This window comes from Panthera leo, chromosome D4 (assembly GCF_018350215.1).
Source record: "Panthera leo isolate Ple1 chromosome D4, P.leo_Ple1_pat1.1, whole genome shotgun sequence".
Taxonomy (NCBI): Eukaryota; Metazoa; Chordata; class Mammalia; order Carnivora; family Felidae; genus Panthera; species Panthera leo.
Genome location: NC_056691.1, coordinates 66,113,334 through 66,128,605, shown reverse-complemented (window position 1 = coordinate 66,128,605; position 15,272 = coordinate 66,113,334). Strand labels below are relative to the sequence as shown.

Sequence of the window (15,272 nt, the reverse complement as noted above, 5' to 3'; positions counted from 1 at the left end):
TGTTGTTGCTAGAGCAACAGAATTGCTTCTCAAGGAAAATGTCAGACTTCTTTTCTTTTAAAAATTTTTTTCAGTGTTTATTTTTGAGAGAGAGAGAGAGAGAATGAGCAGGGGAGGGGCAGAGAGAGAGGGAGACACAGAATCCAGAGCAGGCTCCAGGCTCTGAGCTGTGAGCCCAGAGCCCAATGTAGGGCTCAAACTCATGAACTGTGAGATCATGACCTGAGCCGAAATTGGATGCTTAACTGACTGAGCTACCAAGCGCCCCTCAGACTTCTTTTCTTAAAGCTCTGTGCTCACCCATGGTATGTATGTGGAAGTCCTGGTTTACAAGACACTTAAAATTTAGGCTTCGTGATCTAGGGGCCAGAAAGAAAAGTAATGGGGATAACGGGCATGGTCACCAGAGCTACCTCTAGCATAGAACTCAGATGTGTCTATTTTAACTATGTTCCCCTATAGGTTGAGACTGCCGAGAACGGAGGCTGTGTCTTTGTTCATCTCTGTTCCCGACATGGTGCCATATATGTGTTGAAAAAGTAGATGAGCAAATGAGGATCATGGACTCTGGGGCCAGCTCTAGCTGGCCCTGAGAACTTGGAGAAGTCGTTTAACTTGTCTTAGTTTCTTTACCTATCATAACAGCAGTGCCTGCTTCATAGAGGATTAAGTTACTTGAGAATGCATGCAGACCCCTCACACGCTGCCTGACATGTAGCACTTTCCCAAATGAATGTTATGTTCTTTGTCCTGTGAGGATGCAGAATCTGTGAGGTTGACTGTTCCATCTTCGGGGTCATGGCCACCCAGGCTTCCAGGTTCTTCTGCCTTGGTTACCGCTGCTAAGATTTCTGCAGTTCCAGCTGCTTCAGTCAGTGAGAACCAACAGGCGTCACTAGTCCCACGTCCTTGTGTTTGTGTTTGGCAGGCCGGACCATTATTCTTTCCACACACCACATGGATGAAGCAGACATCCTGGGGGACAGAATTGCCATCATTTCCCATGGGAAGCTGTGCTGTGTGGGCTCCTCCCTGTTTCTCAAGAACCAGCTGGGAACAGGCTACTACCTGACCCTTGTCAAGAAAGATGTGGAATCCTCCCTCAGTTCCTGCAGAAATAGCAGTAGCACTGTGTCATACCTGAAGAAGGTGAGTTGCATTTTCAGTGCTGGGCTTGTACTGGGTCCAGGGAGTGTATTCAGGGCTGGTCGGCTGTGAGTGGCTTGTTCAGTTCCACCCCACTCTGCCGCGTGGGGATCACCATCGCCCTGTGCTATGGTCCCTTTGAAATCACATCATACTTTGTATGTGGAAAGCTCAGGGCGCTTGTGTTCCTGCGGTCCGAACTTGGTTGAATCCCACTTCCTGTTTCCTATGGAGGCACAGTGAGTGATAGGGAAGGTCCTTAGAGGGCTTTATTATATCGAAGGAAAAAGACTCGCTGAGAGTGAGGAACCCTATTTCCAGAAAGTCCTGCTGTTGCTGCTTATTACCTCTAGATCTCATTGACCTTCACTTTTAACCTACAAAACAGCAAATATTTATTGAGCACTGATTTCATGCCTGACCCTCACCCTAGCAGATTTTGGGCATAAAAGAATATAATGATAATAGTTAATTCTTTGTAGCCTTGTTATCTTGCAAACTTTTTTTTTTTTTTTTAAACTTCTATCATCTCAAAGTACAGAGCAACTTTGGGAGGGAAGGTATTGTGATTATCACCCCAGGTTAGGTTAAGTAGGGATTGTGGAGTTTATTCAAGGTCATCCAGCAGGTAAATAACAGAGGTGGCACCAGAACCCAATAACCAGGTATGTTTTTTCCTCTGTTCTTCAGTCTATGCCTGAGATTGATTTGATTTATGTGTTGGAACCAGTGGCACCTAAAACATTTACATCCTAATCTTCAACTCCTGTCCACTTATTTACCTTTTAACTAGTGCCTGGTTACTCAAAGTGTGGTCTGAGGACTAGCAGCATTGGGATTACTTGGGAGCTTGTTAGAAATGCAGAAATGTGGGCCCAACTCTGACCTACTAAATCAGAATCTGCATTTTAACAAGATCCCCAGGTGACTAAACACAGATTAAAGCTGGAGAAGCACTGGACCAATTAGCCAGGTGAATCCCGTGTCTACAAAGGTCAGTAAATGCCTGGCTACAGCATTCATTGGCAGGCCACGGTCCCATGGACAGCTCTGCTTCCTGACCTCCCATCCACACAGCACATGTATGTCAGACAGTGGCTTCAGAAGCCATGGCTGCCCTGTTCGTTGCTTCCTAAGAGAAGCCTTTCCAGTTCACACACAATAGAGCCTCATGGAAGCCCTCCCTGGCGAAGGTGCTGGTGGCTGTACCTTGCTCAGTCCCTGACCCGTTCTCACCTCCTTCTTTGCCATCAGGAGGACAGTGTTTCTCAGAGCAGTTCTGATGCTGGCCTGGGCAGCGACCATGAAAGTGACACGCTGACCATCGGTAAGGATTCTGGGGTTTCTTATTCAGGTGGTGCCTGAGCTTCCCCCAGCTGGGCAGAGTGGAGGCAGAGGAGGAGAGGTGCAGAGGCTGGTGGCGCTGACTCAAGGTTTGCTGCTGGGCTGGGGCCGGGTGGCTGTGGGAGAAGGGTGCAGCTTGGTGGTAGATTGGCTTAATGCTTGCTGGGGAGCCTGGGGCTTGGCCTGGGAGCTGGCAGGGCAGTGTCCCCAAGAAGCTGACATGATTGGGGGTCGGGGGGTTGCCCCCTCGGGAATGGATCTGGCTGGACCCTGGAGACCAGGGATGAGTTGCTGAGGATCACACTATGGGGAGGGATTGGAGCTCAGTAGTGAAGGAGAGCAAAAACTCAGAAGATGGAGAGTAGCCTGCTGTGTCTTCCTTAGGAGGTACATATAGGAGGCCAGTGTCACCAGTAACACATATGGAGCAGAAGGCTTTACTGTGTCTGTCTATGCCCAGTCCTAACAACTGGCTTTTTCCAGGAAGGTGTCTCCTTCCATGAACTGTTTGATTAGCCCCTTTATTGAGGTAAATGAAGGAGCCTCCTTTAGAAGGTTAAGGAAGGGTGAAGGATCCTTTACCTCTACTCAAGCTTTCCATTGAAGAATCCTAGAGTTGAGGCAACAGACACAAAGCTTTTAACCTCAGAAAGTCTTCTGCACGCCCACCCATCCGCCCTTCCATCTTTCCACCCTCCCACCCACCCACCCACCCACCCACAATGTACTGAGAACCTACAGTGTGCCTGGCTTTGGTGATAAAAGGGTGAATAAGACCCAGTCCTCACTCCCAGAAACTCTCAGGCCAGAGATGAACATGTAGACTGACTTCAGTATCTGGGACAGGTATCCTGTGTGGGCAGCTAGCTTCTGAGGAGTAGGCATGGGGAGGACTCTGAGCCAGCTGAGCTGTCACTGTGCTTTGGTCCCTATAGATGTATCCGCTATCTCCAACCTCATCAGGAAGCATGTGGCTGAGGCCCGGCTAGTGGAAGACATTGGGCATGAGCTGACTTATGTGCTGCCCTATGAAGCTGCAAAAGAGGGGGCCTTTGTGGAACTCTTCCATGAGATTGATGACCGGCTCTCAGACCTGGGCATCTCTAGTTATGGCATCTCAGAGACTACGCTGGAAGAAGTAAGTTAAGTGACTGTCAGAGTAGAATGGAGCCCACGGTCCCAAGGCCGGACAGGCAGCCTGCCTTTCCCCAGGGGAATAGGATTACCATGAAGCAGGTTATTGCTCCTTTGGGCCATTGATATTGAGCTATTGTTGGCCACAGTTAACTTTTAAATTTGTGGTGTGAGATAACAGGAGAGCTTTATTAGGATTGCTCCCTGATGTGGCTGTGTCATAGCCATGCATATAAATAGCCAACATTTATGGAGAATCTCTGTGTGCCTGGTGCTGAACAGGGTGCATTCTTTTTTTAAATAATTGTAACTTAATTTAATCCTCGTAAGTGAAAAGATGGGCACTTGGGGACGCTGACCTGAGCATCGGGGTTGATTGAGTGTGGGCTGCAAAGCCCATACTTTTTACCATGTAGCAGCGCCTCCCTTTAGAGACAGAACATCATAGACATGGAGGGATACAACATTTTTCTGGCCCAGTGGTCCTCAAGCTTGGCCATGCACCAAAAATCATCTGAGGATATTATTGACAATAAAATTCCATGCCTCAGAGCCAGAGTCTTTGAGTCAGAATTATTACATGCTTCCTAGGCTGTGGTCTATAGTTCAGCATTTAGAAATCGTTGGCTAGTTCACATTCTCTTCTGATACTTGAATCCCTGACTTAATATTTCTAGTGATAGGGGACCCATCATCTTTTGGTCATTCTGTCTTGGATGACTTATCATGGTGCTAGCTTACTCAGAGATTTGGAGCCATAGACCTGGAAGAGGCCACCTGATGGGCTCCCTGTAGATGCAGAACGAATTTCTTCTGCTGTCGTGTTGTAATGTCATGCCTTTAATTTGAAAAGGATTGTTTGGATTGATAGTTCTGACTACTGAGGAAATGTTCTCCAGCTAAAAATGCCTTCACTCCCAAGTGACTGAGAAAGTATTATTATTAAAGGAAGCTTTTACTTTTTGTCTTTAGGGGCTAATAAGTCACTCAATAATGTAATAATTGTGGGGGTGATGGTTGCTGTCATAAAATGGTGTTGAGAATATTCTCCCTCTGTTTTTCAGATATTTCTCAAAGTGGCTGAAGAGAGTGGGGTGGACGCTGAGACTTCAGGTAACCCTCTGGGGGAGCTGTGTGCACTCTGGGCAGCACCCTCTACAGGCTGTCTTGGCTCACCAGTACTGTGCCTTTCCCTTTGACTTGCTTCATCACATTCTTATTTTCAGTGTATACATCGTGACAGATGAGGAGGGTTAGTTTTGTTAAAAATAAAATGTGAATCTCTTCATTTTGCCTTCAGATGGCACCTTGCCAGCAAGACGAAACAGACGGGCCTTTGGGGACAAGCAAAGCTGTCTTCGCCCATTCACTGAAGATGATGTCATTGATCCTAATGATTCTGATGTAGACCCAGGTCTGTTTGGGGAAGATTTGTATCCTGTTGTTGGAAAGTGAATTTCTGTCTTGTGTACTCCAACGTTTCCTTTTGATGGCTTTAAGCTCAGGATGATAGACGCATACAGGGTCCAAAGGGAAGGGGGAAGATGAAAAAAGCCACGTTTCCTTTTCTAGCATTGGGCAACCCATCATCCTGAAAGAACCTATCCTCATTGCTTTCTTCATTTAGTTGGGCTCTTTTTCTCAAGACAAATATAAAAGGACGCTGCCTCAGTCCTCTGAATTCATTTATTTTCTGTGGAGACCCGGCTTCTTGCATACATTAGGTGTTTAATTGTTAAATAAGTATTGTTTGAATGGTTGAAGGATCTCTAATAAGTCAGCTTTTAGAGTTAATTGCACCTTAGACTTAGATATTCTGGATGAGTGTGTCCCTGTGTGTTTGACTGGGATGGAGAAGGGGAGGCAAGAAGTGAAACAAATACTGTTCAGATGTTAAAGTACCTCAGTTAGGAATCATTAATGTAAGACTTGGATTTTGATATAGTTGTTCAGAGCAGAAACCTTTCTAGCTGTCTCAGTCCTGCTCACATGTGTGTGGCCCTCATGTTCTCTTTGACTTTATGCATTGTCGGTACTTAGATCATTTGAATGTGTCTACCTTTTACCAAAAATATAATGGATGGGAGACAGATCTGCATCGTGTGTTCTCAATTATGTCAGCCTAAATGCATGGCTGCATAGAATATTCTATGAGAAAGTGAGGATGACTTGGTTCATCTGAATGACTATGTAAAACAGTTTACGTGTGAACACGTATTTTGCTTTGTCTCAAGGCACCTTCATTTTCTGTACTCCTCGGACAAGAACTAGAAGGCACAAGCTGTTACTGTTGGACATTTGGAGTCCTAACTTTTCCTCAGACACAGATTTGTCCTGAAAGCCCTTTACTTTTGAGACACTTGTGCTTTCAAGCACAAGCCTCCCAGATGGTTGCTGAGGATGTTGGAGGGAGGAGCATGGTGATGTCAAAACTGCCTAAGATAACAGGTGACCTTCGGTGTTGGCTTCTTATAGAATCCAGAGAGACAGACCTGCTCAGCGGGATGGACGGCAAAGGCTCCTACCAGGTGAAGGGCTGGAAACTCACACAGCAGCAGTTTGTGGCCCTTCTGTGGAAGAGGCTGCTGATTGCCAGACGGAGTCGGAAGGGATTCTTTGCTCAGGTAACAAGAGCCGTTCCAGGCCTGGGACTCTGGCTTCATGGGTGGGCTGCTGGCTCCCTGACCAGTGGAGGCAGGAGAGGGTCATGGTTAGAAGATGGATGCTGGGGCCAGACACTATTTCAGTCCCAGTACTGCTTCTTGGCATTCATGCGTCTGCGGGCAAGTTTTCTTCTCTGCCTCCATCTAGTCCTCTTTAGAATGAAGATAACATACCTGCAACACAGGGCTGTTATGAGGATTAAAATGAGTAACTGCTTAGAATGGGGCCTGACATGGAGTAGTGCTGTGTATATGTGTCTTTGAGTTTTACTGTAAAGGATTATGGGAGAGAGGCAGAGTTCAGAAAAATTGCTGGGCACATTCAGTTTTCATAACCTGAGAAATGATACGTCCAGATGCACTTGATATACACACTTCTTGGAAACGTGATTTTTCTCTAAAAACTGCAAATTGACAACAAGGTAGCCACAGAGGAAAGAAAAAAAATGGGCAAACAGACTGAGAAGACTCACTACACTATTGTCTGCATGTGAGTGTTGGCATGCTAAGTCACTTGCTCGGAAAGGATGAAATTACCCCTCTATAAAATCAAGAAGTATAAAATCAAGAGATTCTTCCCTATAGACTATGTGGATAATGCAGGAGAGTAGAAGTTTGGAGATACAGACCTGGATTTGAATTATGGTTCTGTGACTTACTGGCTGTGTCACCTTGGGCACGTTACTTAGTCTCTCTGGGTTCAATTACCTTGTTCGTTGATTGGTGGGATGATACTACTACTTAGGGCTGTAACAATAATTACATCATTGTCATGTATTTTCCCATAAAGAAGGATTTAGGTCTTGATGCATTTTGAGGCCATTATATGGTGACAGTGGCTGCTGTTTCCCTTTCAGAGTGGGATCTTACTGGGTCATTTAGTCTTGGTCCGCAGATTACAAGTGAGCACATGAGGCCACAGTGGGAAGGGACTTCACATGGATATGCTAAGAGTAGAGACAGAACCAGGTTTCAGGTCTTCGGACTCCTGGTCCAGGGCTTTTCTCTCAGCCTTTCTCAGAGCTGAGCTGGGCTCCTGGTCCAGTGTGGTCTTTGGTCTTCAGAGGGCAGAGGACAGGACCCTATGTTCTGAGTCACCCTGACATATGACTACTGTTTACTCTGAAGTTTTTAGCTTGGGGCTTCTGCCAGGTGGCCATAGCCTCTGGCCTTGTGCTGCCAGCTTCCAGAAATTCCTGGAGGGAAGAGGTTTAGTTCTCAGGATCTGCTGCTTCCAACCTGCCATGAGTGCCTTGGTAGAGCTCTGCTATGGGCCCTGTACTGCTCATTTGCATGCTGGCTGGTTTGGGAGGCTAGCTAGACTCTTAGGGGCTTGCCCTGTGCCCTTCTTTCTAACACTTGCCCTTGTTTTGCAATTTCCTTTCCCCTCTACCCCCTGGTTATAGATTGTTCTGCCAGCTGTGTTTGTCTGCATTGCCCTGGTGTTCAGCTTGATCGTGCCACCCTTTGGCAAGTACCCCAGCCTGGAGCTTCAGCCCTGGATGTACAACGAACAGTACACATTTGTCAGGTATGTGCTTGCCTTCTGCGCCCAGGGACAGAAGAGAGCCCAGACAGACCCAGGTGTTTACTGTGCTGAGGGCCAAGGGGAGGTGGACTCAAGAATGTGGATTTTATCAGGTGTCCCAAAGCCCCTGCACAAACTAATATTGGATGCAAAGAACAGCAGCAAATTGAACCTCAAATAATAGACCAGTTCTCTGTTGCCACTTTGGAGCTTGTTTCCTTTTATACTGCGGTCATCAGGAACAGTACTATATGCTTTATGTAACTAATCTTCCCTTGGAATACATCTGTGATGAAGCTGTCGGGTACTTGGCGTTTCAAAGCTATGTTTGAACTTTGTTGTTTGATCACAGGGCTTCAATACACTGTCACAGCATTACACCCCCACGTTCTTTTTTGTGCACAGTACAGTTAATGTGCTCGTTAAGTTACAGGTAGTAACTAGTGTGTGCCTTTAATGTTTATTTACTTTTGAGAGACACAGAGACAGAGTATGAGTGGCAGAGGAGCAGAGAGAGAGACAGACACAGAATCTGAAGCAGGTGTCTGGCTCTGAGCTTTTCAGCACAGAGCCCAACGTGGGGCTCTAACTCATGAACTGCAAGATCATGACCTGAGCCAAAGTCAGATGATTAACTAGCTGAGCCACCCAGGTGCCCCTAGTGTGTGTTCTTTAGACACAAATGCCAGCTACTCTGGAACAATCCAGTGCTTCAGAGAAAAGTACAAAGAAATTTCTCTATTTCCCTAAGCAGAAGTTTTCTTCGGTCTTACACTATTTGTAGACCAAACAAAGGAAACAAAAAAATCCATAAATAGGTGAAACCGTTCCTCCTCCTCTTACCCTGTGTTTCTTGCCTGTTGAGTTCAGGTTTCATGGCTAACTGTGAAAGTATTTTTTGAAAAACTGATCCTTAATGAATTTCTTTGCATTAAAGAAATCCATATGTAAATGTGCATGTATGTATACATGTGTTCATACACACACACACACACACACACACACACACACACACGAAAAACTCCATACATAGAACTAACACAAGCTCTGCTTCAGAGGGCTGTATGTTACCTTGATCTTAAATATTCAGTCCATGTCTTGGGGGCACCTGGGTGGCTCAGTCAGTTAAGCGGCTGACTCCGGCTCAGGTCGTGATCTCACAGCTTGTGAATTCAAGCCCCGTATCGGGCTCTGTGCTGACAGCTCAGAGCCTGGAACCTGCTTTGGCTTCTGTGTCTCCCTCTCTCTGCCCCTCCTCCACTCACACTCTGTCTCTCTCTCTCTCTCTCTCTCAAAAAATAAATAAACATTTTAAAAAAATTAAAAAAAATATTCAGTCCGTGTCAGAGCTCCTTTGGGGTAGGTTCTGCATTGATTCATTTCTGTTTTAAGAGCTTGTCACACAGGAAGTGGCTAGTGAAGTGTCTAATTTAGAAAACCAATTCTACCTTCCAATTCCTGGTTTTAATGTATTGCTAAGCTGGCTGCCTGTCATGTACCCACAGTAATGATGCTCCTGAGGACACGGGCACCCAGGAACTCTTGAATGCCCTCACCAGAAACCCTGGCTTCGGGACCCGATGTATGGAAGGAAACCCAATCCCGTGAGTGCCACTTGAACTATGAGACTCTCCACAGCTGGGTCTTCTTAGGCTTGTCACCTGGTTTGATGTCTAATATATTGCCCTTATCAGCTGTGATAGATGCCACATTGTGTCTAGTGTCATCTATCTTTCGAACTATTTTTTATTTTTAAAAGGCTCAGAGATATCTAACCACACTATCTGTAAATAAACATAGCAGACTAGGAGAGTTTTCTAACATCCCACAAAGTAAATCACTGCAGACGTTTATTTACTGCTTTACAGATTAATATTTAATTTAAATAGCACTTCATACTGATAAAATGCTTTTCCCATCTTCCTTTCTACCAGCTCCTGTACCTAAAAGCAGAGATAGGCTGCCATTATATATAATTTTCAGTTTTGCCTATCAGTTTCTTCACTTTGCCAACCTGAAAAGATGTTATATTATTGTGTACAAAAATGGACACGTCCTTCTTTTAGAGTTGCATATTTTTGTGCTTTCCTTCGAAATCCATTTTAAGGAAATAGTGTATGAATAAATGCAGTGAAACACCCATGTGTGTCTAAGTGGGTATGAGGGAAGATGTGTGTGGAAGTCTTTGTGCATAAAGACCTTGAAGAGAGTTGAGTTTCCAAGGGAGCCAAACTACGGCCCAGGCAGGTTTGAAGTTCCAGGCTGAGGTCGAATGAGATTCAGGCAGTTACATCACAGACTCTGAGGAATTATGGAGAGTGTGGGAACACAAAGATTGGAGAAAAGCTAATTTGAGTTCCCGGTTTTAAAGGCAAGGTACTGACCTCGCAAGTGACCAGTGAGCACGGTGCTCAGGCATACAAGGTTTCAGAGCAGATTTCTAGATGGAGAGTTACCATGTACTTGCTAGTTCTTACTATTAGATTTTTACTAAACATGTGCTGGAATTTAATGCTTAGTGGGTGGTAAGCCCTAGCAGCCAATGTCGTCCTAAAGAACAAGATGATTGTGATGGAGAAGGACATGGAAAAAGACATGGAGACATCCTATTTGAAGTCACAAGACTTTTGCCTTTGGACAATCCTGCAAGTTGTATAGGTGAGGTAGAATGAGATGAGATGCTAATAGAGTTGGGTGGATTCCACACACGCCTGTGAACATTGTGGACTCACAGACAGGTGGCAGCCATGGAAGGAGCCGGGTCTGGGCTTAGGGAGCCTGCAGGGACAAAAGAGGTTGGGCCTCTGCCATCAGAGGACGCACAGCCTTGGGGCAGAGCACCACTGAATGTGTGTTAAGGATGGGGTGCAATGGAAGGGGCCCCACTCTGGCAACCTTTACTGAATTCGCATTCTAGGTCTTACCGAAAGGAGGAGAACTGAGGGAAATTTGGGACTTTGACTGTGGCATTGAGCTTTGTCTCAGCCAATCATTTTGTGAAGGTTTTAGAGTGTGAGCTTCAGGAGGTACTGTGTCTTACTCTGACTTTTGCATCAAGTCACAGTGCTTTAGAGAGAACTAGAGAGCAATCCACAAATCTGTTCCTTTGAAATTTTTAGTACGTTCAAGCATAACATAAGAATGTGGCTGCACGTTAAATTGTAGAATTTGCAACTAGAAGGGTACTAGAAATGACTTGTTTCAACATGTCATTGTGTACTTTTATTTTACTAGTGGAGAAGATAAGACCCAAGAGGGCAAGTGTCTTGTTGGTGGTCCACAGCGATTCAGAGCTCAAGTCAGGCACAAAGGAGTTGTCTTTTGTCACCCAGGGTGCTTGCAAACAACCTAGCTCTTCATGCACTGAGCACCCTCTCCCCATCTCTCCCCAACCCCAATTCTCTACTCATTTTAAGACATAAAGTGAATCTTTCCTTTCTGCACCAGATTTTCAGCACATTGAGCATAACATGCAGACTCCTTCCCTGACCTAATCATCTGGCACCTGCCTCCCTCCACCCCTCCTCTTCCACTTTCTCCCTCCTAGCTCATCTCGCCCCAGCCACACTGCCTTCCTGCTGTTCCTCAAACATGGAAAGCTCATTTTCTCACTTTCTATTGCCCTTGCTTATAGTGTTCTTTCTCCCCAAATCTTTTCCTGGCTTCTCTTTCTAATCGTGTATGCCTTGGAAGAAGTATCACCCTCTTTGGGAGAAGTAGTCCTGTTTCCCCCCGTTTCCCTCTTATTTTGCTTTATTTTAGGCTAGGTGACATTTGTTTATTGCCAAATTCCTGCACAGGAATGCAGGCTCCATGCAGGCAGAGTCTTTGTCTTGTTCACCCCAGACTCTCAAATGTGCAGAACAGCGTCTGGCACATAGCAGATGCTCAGTGAATATTTGTTGAGTGAACACAGGGGCAGGAGACCAAATGCTGGTGGATTGCACTGACTGGAGTTTGGTAGGTGAGCATTTCAGGCCTCTTTGTGTTCCCATCATCCTTAACTGCAAAGGAAGTTTGTGGCTCACAGGTCTGTGGGGAGATCACACAAATGGTGAGGGGATAGATGCATGTTTGTGGTTGTTATTGATTGATCTGTGCTCCTGAGGCACAGGAGGAGCACAGGAGGCCTTTCCTGAGGAAAGGCCAGGCCCTCTGGGGTGATGCTACCTTTGATGTCTTCCCTCTGCAGAGACATGCCTTGCTCAGTGGGGGAAGAGGAGTGGACCACTGCCCCGGTTCCCCAGACCATCACGAAACTCTTCCAAAGTGGGAACTGGACGATAGAGAACCCCTCACCCGCCTGCCAGTGTAGCAGCGACAAAATCAAGAAGATGCTGCCTGTGTGTCCCCTGGGGGCAGGGGGGCTGCCTCCTCCACAAGTGAGTCAGTCTCAGTGTGACTGAGCAGATGGCGGTGCGGGGTGGGCTAGGGCGCTTCCGTTAGGAAGAAGGAATGGATGACCAGTCATGCAGGGGCTTGTCTTTCAGTCTTGATCTTAATTCTGTGGGGACAACAAGCATGTGAGTTTTGAAGGGAAGAAGCTGGTCCATAAGTTTCTAACTTAGCTTGTTTCTCTAGTTTGAAAAAAGTCAGCCTAGGTTACTTACCTGTTCGAGTTAAAACCAGAACCCAACACTCGGGATCAGTGGGCTGTGGAAGACACACTCTGGCTTCTCCCGCTGAGGTAGTGTTGACAGAACATGTAGCATGACAGGCCTGGCTTCATCCCTGGTTCTGCCACAGATGAGCTGGTGACCTGGGACAGGCCCCTCAGTGCCTGGACCTGTTTCCCCACCTCTGAATTAGGGAGGCTGGCCCATGAAGCTTCTGCGGGTCTTAAAATTCTGACATTCTCTGAGACTGTGAGTGTGGGGAGCAGTCCTGAGCCTTTTTTCTGAGAACAATTTCAGGAAGAGGCTTGTTTGTGATCTCCCTCTGCTGCTGTATCAGTATCTAGGTTGCAGGGTGAGGACAACTGATTTCAAATGGGTGTGAGAACTTAAAGGTATCCTGGTTACTTCTCCCTAAAATAACAGCTGATCTATCATCAGTACCTCCAGTGAACAAGAGAATTCACTGGGCATAGAGTCAATGATAGTGCTCCCCTAAATACCTTTGTGACTATACAGAATCATATTCTACTGTCTATTGTTTAGCAGTTCAGAATAATTTCCTGGGAACATGTTAGCTTGGCAGAAGGGAATGGCCAATGCTGAGGGCAGAATGGACTAGGCCTTGGTGTTTGGATGATGGCAGCACCTGGGGTCTGGTCATACTGTGGCCCATGTTTGAGGGACATGTGTCACTGTAGTCTTTGATTTTTTGTTTCTGTTCCAATTGTGGTCCATAAAGACACTTGTGCTTGGTTTTTCTGTGATGACAGAGGAAACAGAACACTGCAGACATCCTTCAGAACCTGACGGGAAGAAACATTTCGGATTATCTTGTGAAGACCTATGTGCAGATCATAGCCAAAAGGTCATTATTTACTAAACCTGGCCCTTCCTGGGTAGGGGAATTATAGGTCTAAAAATAGCAGGCTGAGTGTGTGGGGGAGGGGGGGTTGAAGACATCAAGTTTTGGCCTGATGTTGGCTTTTGGGACTTTAGGATATTTTCCTAAGCTAGAAAAGGTAAGTATTATGAACTTTTAGTGTTAGCATCAATGTTATGGCTGCCCAGCATAATCACAGTGCTGTGCATTAGAAAAGTTCTTGAGATCAAATGTACACTGTTGATTATAGTTAAAAATACTGTATTCTATACTTCCAAGTTATGAAGCAACTAGATCTTAAAAATGTGCTTACCACAAAAACGAGAAAATAGTTACAGGACATGATGGAGGTATTAGCTAACAGCACCATGGTAATCATATTGTAATACATAGTACGTCAGATCAAATTGTTATACACCTTAAATTTGCACCAGGTTATTTGTCAACAAAAAAAAAAACTGGATTCAAATTTGAATTCTACTTATTATCTGTTTTACCAGGAGCAATCAGTTGTCCTTAACTGTCCTCTTACTATTCCATGGTGCAGATGAAATGACATGATACATATAAAGGGCCTCTCCTGAATGGAATGCATGATAATTTTGGTAATATGTAGTGCTATGAAGTGAGCCCTGGGCCAACTCAATGGTCTGACTTGGCTTTGGAACCTTGAAAGAGCCATGAACGTTCCTGGGGCATCACTGCACAGCATTGAGTACTTGATGCCCAGGAAATGTTCACTCTGGTTTCCTTTTGGTTTGTTGAGCCTCTCTATTAGGTATTCTCAGTGACTTTAAATGACAGGGCTGGGGTGTGCTTGAATGATAATCACTGCGAGTTTCCAAGAACGAGGCATAACCTTTCCATGTCCTCCATAGTTAACATATTACCTTGAATTCATTAAGTCTCAGGGTGCCTATCTGGCTCAGGTGGTATAGAGCATTCGACTCTTGATATCAAGGTCATGAGTTTGAACCCCACTTTGGGTGTAGAGCCTACTGAAAAAGAATTTAAAAACATCTTTTGGTTCAGTCACATCTTTGTAAGGTGGCTTTTGAATTGGTTTAACCCAAAGCATGATTTTCATATAAATAACATGGTTTTAAGATGGGGAGAAAAAGACACAGTGACTGGGGCATCCTTCCGTGGTACCACCCCCCCAACACCAGCCTGATCACCGGATTCTTTGTCTCTGTTTATTTCCTCAGGTAGATAGTAACTTCTTTTGTATCATCAGGAATAGGATCAATGTTTCTTCACACTGATTTTTGGTTTCTTTTTCTTTGGCTTCTGCAGTTTAAAGAACAAAATCTGGGTGAATGAGTTTAGGTAAGTTGATCTCTTCCTGTGCTTGCTTTTATATTTTCTGGACTCCAGTAGTTCAGAAGGATGACTTTGATCCAGGTATCCCAGATCCCAGGAGGCTGGGGTGTGGGGATTACTTGGTGCTCAGCTGCTACTTCAGACGCCTTTGAAAGATTTGGCACTCTGATCCCCTGGAGGATATTCAGCAGTTTCTTAGAGGTCTCTAGGGATTTAACAGGGAAGCACAGTGTTGTGAGGAAATACCTTATGCTATTGACACATTCCCAAGGGGTACTAGGGACTCCAGGACAATTTTTCAGGCCTCTGGAATGAGACCAAGAAGATCTTGGATGAAATAAGAGGCATCAAAGTTAATTATCTTCACAGTGTTTGAACTCCTTTATCTATGTAGGTTTTGAAGGAACAGGTAGCACTAGGGAAGAAAGGAACAATGCTTGAAGCCAATTTGTACTTACTAGAAAATGAGATAGCTTATATGGCTGCCTCAAAACTTAGCTCCATCACTGCTTCCCACTTTTCCTCTTTGCTTTTTCCCCAAGGGCCAGCACCCACAGACCTCTGCACAGAGCAGATGCAAACTGGGACCCCTAAAGTAGTCTTCGTGCTAGAAAAGAGCCAAGGCCTGTCTATAAGCC

General features: G+C 45.4%; 1 protein-coding gene across 5 annotated transcripts in view; it reads left to right on the top strand.

Annotated features, from left to right (window-relative positions):
• Nucleotides 1–15,272, top strand: part of ABCA1 (ATP binding cassette subfamily A member 1) — a 132,374-nt gene that overhangs the window by 95,087 nt on the left and 22,015 nt on the right. For 3 of the 5 annotated variants that reach the window (XR_006195657.1, XM_042911876.1, XM_042911875.1), the window contains exons 23-33: nucleotides 929–1,149; nucleotides 2,501–2,579; nucleotides 3,426–3,628; nucleotides 4,689–4,737; nucleotides 4,925–5,038; nucleotides 6,100–6,248; nucleotides 7,694–7,818; nucleotides 9,321–9,419; nucleotides 12,008–12,197; nucleotides 13,202–13,296; nucleotides 14,608–14,640. Coding sequence is in view for 4 of the 5 variants with exons in the window: in XM_042911876.1 (XP_042767810.1) it covers nucleotides 929–1,149; nucleotides 2,501–2,579; nucleotides 3,426–3,628; nucleotides 4,689–4,737; nucleotides 4,925–5,038; nucleotides 6,100–6,248; nucleotides 7,694–7,818; nucleotides 9,321–9,419; nucleotides 12,008–12,197; nucleotides 13,202–13,296; nucleotides 14,608–14,640 (1,357 nt within the window). In the remaining variant the exon portion in view is untranslated. Of the gene's footprint in view, nucleotides 1–928; nucleotides 1,150–2,400; nucleotides 2,474–2,500; nucleotides 2,580–3,425; nucleotides 3,629–4,688; nucleotides 4,738–4,924; nucleotides 5,039–6,099; nucleotides 6,249–7,693; nucleotides 7,819–9,320; nucleotides 9,420–12,007; nucleotides 12,198–13,201; nucleotides 13,297–14,607; nucleotides 14,641–15,272 lie in introns of all 5 variants that reach the window. The other 2 variants (XM_042911877.1, XM_042911878.1) reach the window with 2 other exon arrangements.